This window comes from Falco cherrug, chromosome 10, assembly GCF_023634085.1.
Source record: "Falco cherrug isolate bFalChe1 chromosome 10, bFalChe1.pri, whole genome shotgun sequence".
Classification (NCBI taxonomy): Eukaryota; Metazoa; Chordata; class Aves; order Falconiformes; family Falconidae; genus Falco; species Falco cherrug.
Window position 1 is genome coordinate 30869675 of NC_073706.1, and position 9177 is coordinate 30878851.

General features: G+C 46.7%; 1 protein-coding gene across 1 annotated transcript in view; it reads right to left on the reverse strand.

Annotated features, from left to right (window-relative positions):
• Positions 1–8002, reverse strand: part of TUB (TUB bipartite transcription factor) — a 167061-nt gene extending 159059 nt beyond the window's left edge. Inside the window, exon 1 of the mRNA XM_055722004.1 lies at positions 7658–8002. Coding sequence (XP_055577979.1) covers positions 7658–7713 — 56 coding nt within the window. The 5' untranslated portion in view covers positions 7714–8002. The remainder of the gene's footprint in view (positions 1–7657) is intronic.
• Positions 8003–9177: the final 1175 nt, after the last annotated feature.

Genomic DNA, 9177 nt, shown 5'->3' on the forward strand with positions numbered 1-9177 from the left:
ATTTTGTGCCCCAGCACTGAAGATGAGGCACTTAGCATGTATTTTAGACGTGATAACAAAAGGCATTCACAAAGAGCGTGCAATAAGACCAAAGAAAAGGAAAGAGAAACATGCTAATAAGAAATACTAGAGCAGCATTTCTTATGACATACCACATGCCCTTCTCTTTATGGCCATTTATGCTGGTTTCCTATTGCCCCTTCTAACCTGAAGAGATGCTTGAGTTGGCTTTATGGTTCAAGAGAAACCTGGAACACAGGTTTTAAGCATAAAGCTTTACAGAGGTCTTGGAACTTTTACAGAGGTCTACAAATGCACTGACAAAAGATATATATATTTGTTTCTATTTTTCTCTCCAGCTCCTTCTAAAAGAAATCTTGTTGCAAGATTTGTTAATGAGAATTTGTTAATGAGCTCTCTGACCATGAAGAAAGGACCATCAACACAATGCTGAGATGATTTGCTATATTGCCCTTCATTCTTCATATTTAGAGACTATACTGCTCACCTCATATCTTCCCAAAGAAAAAATTTACAGTTTTAATAGCATGTCTTTTAAAACTAGTTTAAACCTAAGAATTCCTGCTAGGCTCCCTGCCCCTCCTCCCCCCCGCCCCCCCCCCCCCCCCCAAACAAACAAACAAACAAACAAAACCCACAACAAAAAACAACCCAGAAAAAAAACCCAAACAAAACAAAAACCCAAACCCCAAAGCAGAAATACATTTCTGTCATGATAGAAGAATTATAGCTAAACATGTGGGGGTAACAGTAGATGGCATTCCACATCCCACTTCAACCCCCAGAGCAGATCTATAGAAGATCTGCAGAAGCAGGTCTATATTGTGTGACAATACCTTCAAGCACTGAAGCTCCCCACTTAGTTTCACTGGTATTTGAGAGAAGTGGTATCGCTGGTGCTCAGCCAAAACCAGAAATACTCAAAGCTAAATTGCAGCGAGACATAAAGGAAAACTAAGATTGATGAGGAGGCAGCCACTAAACAGAGGAATTGTGTTTTTGATGTTTGTTGATGCGGAGGTCGGGGACCACAGTCCAATTCTCGATAGAGCGCACAGTCTTGCGCTACCATCCCTGGGAACCTGCCCACTGAAAACTTGAGATGGGGTGTCAAGTTTTACACACCAGCGATGTCTGTTGATTGCTATGGCCCAGCTTGTGCACTTCTACATAAAAAATGAATAATGAAATGACTGACAACATACAAGTAACATCTTCCAGGCAGAGTCGTCTCTTTAGTGATTGTCTCTTACTGTAAATTCTTAACTAATGTGTTACATACTATGGATAAATGAAAGATCAGCTGTAACAGCGGCTTCCACTTAAAAACTTACCCTTTTCTCTCATTGCTGAGCTGCTGGCTGTAATATTTACTGCTCCAAACACAATTCTTATGTTCATTAGGTTTGCACCACTGTACATGAGCCAAGTAGGTTTAAAATTTTTTCTCAGGCTTCTTCTGTTTAAGAAGCTTTAAAATTTCTTCTTCAGCAAAGTGGGAGCTGAAGTTTTCTCTCCTACACCTCTCTGCCAGGCTGTCACAAGCCACCACGCAGTCTCTGGAGAATTCATACACCCCAAGGATATGCTGCCAACCAACGCAAAACATTCATCCTTAGCATGGGAGGATGCACATGAACACACCCGCAGATCTTTCCACGCGTCTTGACTCAAGAAAGGAAACATCATTCCCAAACTCTAGGTTCTCCTGTGTAACTGATATTATGATACTTCATTATGAAAGAAAAATAAAGACCAGATTTCCAGCAAACTAAATGTGCAACATTGCTATGTAAATCCTCATAAATTTGTCTGTTACACGGATGTTTTATTCTGCTTTCACTTGAGAGCTGACTGATTCTACCTCTCCTTTTGTCCCATAGAACAATTTCCACTTCTTTTCCATCCAGGTGCTTTGTCCAATGACTACAGCTATAAAGGTATCTACTCCAGGAGGAAACCACCTAAAGACGCAAGATGGCAGAGGAGAGAAGGGTGGTAGTGGCCAAGGGACTCCCTCCTCAACCATCTTCCTCAACATGCTACCTCCCCTTAAGAGCAGACTTAGCAGTAGCTACCAACAGAGGTTCAGGGCATCATGTGCCACCCATCTCCTGACAGCAGATCAGCATGCAGTGCTTGAGATGGTGCTGCTGCGAACGGAGAGTGGAGCTGCTCTTCAGCGTAGTCAAAATGCACTCACTGCAGCAAGCCTAGGAAGGTAAGAAGTGTACCTGCATGCTTCAGGATTTCACAGCCGCTATTTCAAAGAAGAGAAGGAAAAAGAAATTACAGTTTCCTTAAGAAAGCCCTTTTGGGATGAAGTTTGGAGGACAACCGCCATTTACTCATTGATGACAGCATGTTCCAAAAAAGATAAAGGTAGAGAAGTTTAAAAACCTTCACACAAGATTTAAGATTGAAACCCTCAAACACCCTGACCCAAATGCACAGTCATAGCTTTCAACACAGAATAAAAAAAGGTAAAACAGAAATCGCAGCTTCAAAAGGAAGCCATGAACGATGCTGATATCCAGAACATAGCAAAGAGACAGATTAATAGAAAAAACTTTTCAGCTATCTCCAACAGTTGAAACTTCCTGGGAGTAAGTTCCCCAAAATATACTTCCAAACGCTAACAGTAAAGCCTACATTAATCGTAGCATGCTAATTTGTGAGCCCAGTACGGCTGAACTAAAGCTCTCCAGGAAAATACAGAAGATAAGCATGGAAATGAAGCGAAGAGAATAGAGGAGAAAAATGGTGAATGCATTGGTCTCAGGAAGAATTGTGAACAAGGAAGGAAGAAACTGCGGCTTTTACCGTCTCCACAGCTTGCATTTTCTTGTGGTTTGTCGGGTTATTAAAAAAAAAAAAAAAAGCAAAAAAAAAAGCAACACTAACCTCTCTGTTCACATATAGGTATAATCTGCAGGCTACCCATTCCTGCTGCTGCAAAACTTTCTACTGCTACCACAGAAAATCCTTCTGGACTAGCCATTCAGTTGTGACCCTCATCGTAAGAGCTATGCACAGGCCACTGACACCTGAAAAAACCTTGAAAAATCATACAGTCCACTGCTGCCTTGCACAGTCTTCCCAAATGCGTCCTGGAGATTCCCAGTCTACAGTATTTGCCCCTATATTTGATTTCAAACTTGCCTCCTGTGTCCATGAGCTGACTGAATTCTGCACGCTTTCCTAAACGGTGCCTCCCCAGAGCTTGGATTTAACTACGTCCATGGTATCAGAGCTCCCTCAGACCTTCACAAGCACCATTTTGAACTTCAGCAGTCAAATCTGAGTGGTGCTGTTGAGAGTTAGTTTTCAGTCCGCCTGGTCTCTAGCTGCTGGAACTGCTATGAAGGACTCAGGTGGCTCAGTTCACGAGAATGTCTCTGCAGTCTTATACCAGCCAAAACCTGTTCTCCATTTTCACCTTCCTATCATATTAATGACTCTCCTCTCTGAGCTTCCATTTCCACCAGGGTACAACAGGAAGCACTGTTTAAAACCTCCACTTGCCACCTCCCTTTCCAGAGAGTGCCAGCACAAGGAGGCTTTTGAACGCCCCATCTTCTGCTGCTCATTTCACTCCTGACATTGGATGTTTTCAGTAACTGTTTGGCTGCGAGTTGCCTAGAGGAAGTCAGCTTCACACGGCATTCAAGTCCTACCTGCGGGCACCACCAGCAACTGCCACAGCACACAGCAGAGCCCCTTAAAAGTGAAAGTCCCTGAATACAGACCATGAACTCCTACGGGAATGCATCAGTCCCAAAGAAAGTACTACCTGGTGGCTCTTAAGCCCATGTGGGCAATATTTAAAATCAGCGAACTGGGATGGGTGAACACTTCCTGAAGAGCTTGATGGGGAAATGCTCTACTAGTCCCTGTGTGGCATCCGCAAGAGTGAGGTGCTGCACAGCCCCCAGACAAAGCTGTGGAGTGGCAAGAGTGCTGATGGGCAGCAGCCCAGCTGCCAAAACCTGTGCCAGCACTGAAAACCAAGAACATGAGAAAGGGCAGGTTTGGGTCTTCTCTGGAAGACAAGCATTTCTGCACTCCTGGGGGCCATAGGTACGGTGAGCAGGTAACACATTGCTCAGGAGGAAAAGAAACAGAATAGAAATGCGTAGTAGTTGTCCAGAAAAGAGGGTATCACTGAGAGCAGAGAGTGAAAGAGCGGTGTTATCCTTCTCTAGGAACTAGCTGGTTGACTGCAGAAGTCCTGAGTGTTTTTAGGACCTTCATAATATACCTAGTATTTGTTTAAATTGCTGCCTATTCCCTGCTTTCGGCTGGCAACGTTCAGAGTCACAAGGAAATTATCACAGCACTGAAACGGGAGGAAGGGAAAGATATGCCCAAGACAAGACTGGCTTTTTAGGAAGGCCAACAAGTCAGACGTGGAAATGTCACATGTGATCTTTAACAGGCTTTTTATATTGTACCTGTTTCCTTTTCACATACGCACTGGTGTAGTTGGGGGAGGGGGGAAGCTTTCCTTTGGTTAGGAGAGCAGCTGAAGTGAACTTTGTTGAACAGTCTCCTCTCATTGCGTGGGGCTCCCCCACCTCAAGTTTCACAGCCAGTGTTTGGACTTGTTCTTCATTGCACAAACTACCCGCAGGAATGAGCGGTGGGTTTCCTGTAGAGAAGTTCTGTGCATCCAGTCTAAGGAAGGATCACAATCACAGGGCCAAATGCTGAGATACACAATAAATGCCAGACAAGCCCCACTAGAAAAAACATCTGCATACTGCACATCAGTGCTTTAATCTGCAAGGCACATGCTTGGCCATTTAAAAGGGACACAGCAACTCCCCGCCTTTCCATGGGTTTCTACCATCACGCGTCTTAGAGAGTCCAGAGGCCACAACCTCTGTTTCATGCACTTCATCTGATTCAACTGACATCGAGCATTTTTTAAAATTATAGATGCAATTGGATTTATAAAGGCAGCACCTGCTCCATCGGCCCTGTCCCTCTATAACTGCAATGCTGATTCATGGGGACCAACATCAAGAGGAGAAACCTGGGTGTGCATCAGCAGGAGCAGTCACTAGCTTTTGCACGGCGCTCAGCTGTTCCTGGTGCTGCCCCACATGTCTGTGCAGACAGGTATGTTTCTAGACCCCTCCTAACTCCAAGGAAATAGAGGAGGGAACAAGCAAAAAAGCACAGTGACTTTTGCAGGTCATGCCGTAATGAGTAACAGAGTTAAGAACTGGAAATATTATGGGTTTTTACCCCCCCAAAAAAAATCAGTTATGCTCTCTTTGCTGCCAGCTGATGTTGGAATAACCCCAGCCCTAAACCCCAGCTATGACGTTTCGTGCACACTGGTGAGGAGGAATAAGCCAAGCATCATCACGTGGTTTCACAGGACTTTTGTAAATGACGTAAGAGTCTTTACCTCTGCTTTGCAAGCAGCAGCATTTCTTGCCCAAGGTTACAAGTGTCCCTTGAGGAAGGAGCAAATTACATTGTTTAACTTGACTAGCAAAGCTCCTACAACCCGCTACACTGAGGCGCAACTCTCATGAAATCTTGCAAGAACCGCATGTTCCCATGCAAGCCCCAACAGTCAAGTAAGCAGCCGGGGGAGGGTCTCAGCCTGTGGGGCTTTGCCTGAGCCTGCAGGTCGGAAAGGCATCCCACCCCCTGCTGGAGCAGGGCCCAGCAGGGAAAGCCCATGTCCCTGGGCTTCGGCACACACCGCAGATGCTCAAAGATCCTCAAAAAGGGTTCCCCCCCTGGCAGAAAGTTCATCCAAATCCTTTTCCTGTCATTGCTCACTGAGACCGAAGATGGGGCTGTGAACGCACTTCAAACTCAAATGGCAAGGCAGCCACTAGGGTTTGGGATACGAAAGAGGTAGCTCCTTCTGTCGTGGGCCTGGGCACAAGAGGCGTGTGGGAGGACAGGCTCAGCGTGCAAGAACAACTCCACACCGTTTTTTAGAAAGGGAAGACTATAAGTAAAAGCAGCCATTCACTACTTAGCCTCTCAGCACTGAAAAATATATAGTATGCAGGTATTGGTTCATGGAGCTTGGATTTAGTGGGGAAAATATAAAAATCTGGAAACTGGTCACCAAGAAACCACCCTGGGCACTGAAATATTGCATTTCTCCCCCCCCCCCCAGGTGCAGCATGAAAGCCAAGCAGGGTAGACACGAGTGCAGTACATCTCCTGGGTGTAAGGCTAATAAACAGCAATCGGCAACTTCTCTGTCACGGTAAGGAAGACTGAAAACTGGAGAAATACATGGCAAGCAATACATAAGGTTAAATCAGAATGCGATAGCACTGGGAGAAAGCATCCAAGAGGAGGTTTTATGAAATATCCGGATTGTTTACTGCAGGGTTAGGATATCAAAACTACTGCAAACTTGGACTGCATGGGACAGACCTGAGCACTACAGGGTCTCAATGCTGCAGTTGCTGAAGATGTAGCATCAGACAGAAAGCATCCTCTGTGTGGGAGAATATATGCATAAAACCACAGCTTGTTGTATAACTCAGCTTTGCATATACATAAACATATACACATGTTTTCCAAAGATGACACTGTTCCCATTGCCACCTCTGTATGTATCCGTATACATTTTCTGCTGAGGAAATATGAATGTACTGAAAATGAGTTAAACTCACTAGATGTACATATAAACCATATAAAGCCATGCACCTGGGAAGCGTGGGCGACACTGAATATGTGTTTAAGCACTGAAAACCACTTCCAAAGGTTATTTCTTCAGAATATTGAGGTGGCTTGCAGTAGTGATTCAGTGAGATGCTAACACTGCTTAGCATCTAGCCCCATTTCAGGATTTCAGGTGTAACATTTATACAGACAAAAAGTGAAAGGAAAAAAAAAATAGTATGAAGGTTGTTTTTATTTTTAATCCAGGCTCAAAGAACCTGAGAACCTGTCAGTCACAACCATGAATCACATAAAAGCAAGGCTAGCGCTACAATAATTTTCCATTCCCTGGAAGAGAAAAAACACACATACATAGTTGCATCTTGATATGAAACGGTGTGAATATTTCAGCTGTCTCAGTGAGACACCTAATTCAGCCCTCTTAGCTCTGTGGTACTTGGGTTGCACACAGCATTCCTTACAGCTCTTGCTTGAAAATACCACTCTTCAGGCACATCCTGGCTCCCTGGCCCCTTCCTTTCCTAAGCATTAGTTTGTATTTGTAGGAAACATCTAGGCGAGGGCTTTGAATGGCAGTTACTAGAGATCCCCTTTCAGAAGTCTAGGTGACTGCTCAGGCAATCACTGCATCTCAGTTGCCCTGCTCGGAGGAGAGAGCCGGGGAACCTTTGTGCTGTACTGCTCGGGGCTGGCAGCAGCCCCTGGTCTTGCCACAGCAGGGCAAAACTACCACCCTGGTTTCCAGACAAACGCCTACTAAAAAACAGCAAACACCACTGCTTGAGTCGCCGAGACCCGGGTGCCTCAGGTGTCTTTCCGACAGTAAAAGCGGCATAAGTATAGGTTTATGCTTTCCTGAAGAGGGCTCTCCGTCTCAGTTTATATAAACAGCTTGCCAGTCTTGCAGTATTAGAAAGGAAAAGGAAAAAAAAAAAGAAACAACAAACCAAAACAAGATAGACGATACCTGTTGTAACTCCATCTACTGTAAGACATGGTCCTGTTGCTGCCAACACCATCCATCTCCGTCTCCGCTACGACACTTCCAGCATTGCTCGCCTCCCGCAGGCACTGGCTGCCACTCTTGGAAATCAGGCTCCTGCCTGAAGACAGGCCCACCACCGGGATGCGGGCAGACGCCTCCGGCCTTGCACGGCGGCGGGGCCAAAATTCACCACCGAGCAGTGGCTTCACATCGAGCTCTGGATGCACGGAGCAAACCACTGCCCTCGCTGCAGGGGGGGGGGGGAGGGATGAAGGGCTGGGGAGGCTCCCGGGGTCCCTGCCAAGGGGACCGGCAGCAGGATGCTCTCAGCCACCCGGCAGACACAAAGGCACTCAGCTAATAAACTGGAGCAAGAGTGCTAAGCTGCTTAAGAGATACTCAGCGAAGCTGCGCTCAGGAGAAGCGGCTTGTACGCCTCCTGCTCCAGCACACACGCTTGCTTTATTTATTTATTTATTCTGGTTGCCACAGATACGGGTCCATCGCTCTGACATCAGCCATCTCCTACCCCGCTGCGGGTCCCTGAGTGTCGCCAACATGATCTTCTAGGCAGACAGCGATCACGTCCCCTGCGTGCAGGGGCAGCGTTAGGAGCCAGCCATGGCTCGGCAGCTCCGCAGGATCACCTCCCCGCCGGGGACACGGCCCCACTGCACCTCCTGCTGCAGCCCCTGCACCTGACCGGCCAGTGCACAGACTTCAGGGGTCACTAGGAGTACAGCAAAAATGCTTCACATCCCCCACTTAGTCACTAGTTTTGCACAGTGCACAGCCCCAGTTTGCCCCAGAGCCAGGGCATCAGCATGATGCCCATTCAGCCTCAACATGACTCTCTCCGAGTGCAGGTCTCGGGCGCAGGACTGAGCACCAAGCCACGCTTCATGGCTCCTGCCCACATTTCCCCAGCGGCGACCAGCGATGTTCAGTGTTGGGGCCTGTGCTGAGGACCTGGGGGTCTCCCACAAAGGCATTTCTCACCCCTGCCAGCTGCAGGCAGCACCGGGTCTGCTCTGCTCCCCAGTGCCAATGCCTGCCCACTGGTGAGTGACAGACCTTGCTTGCTCACCGAGTGTTTTCTGATCAGTTCTGAGACCCTCAATACAAGGGGACTGTGTGACAGTAGTTCAAACTGAACCACTTTACACACACACACACACACACCCCCTAAACCTACCAAAAACATTCCTTCAAATTCCCTTACGGTTTTCCTTTCAGAAAAGAAAAAAGAAAGTTCACCAGAACCTGTGCCGCATCTCTGCTTTTTTAAGACGCTTTATTACAGGTCTTCATTACACCTTCAAACTGTGCAGTGGTTTCTTGCATTTGCTCTTAAAATATTTCCTTGCCAGCAGCTTCCCAGTGCCACACATTTGTGAGGTTTGGCTGGCGAGGCGCACAGCTGTACGACAGGCACACAGAGACAGCTGGATCGTGACCCTCTGGACGGGTGCCCTTCATCGCTCCTACCAGCGTTTGGCTGG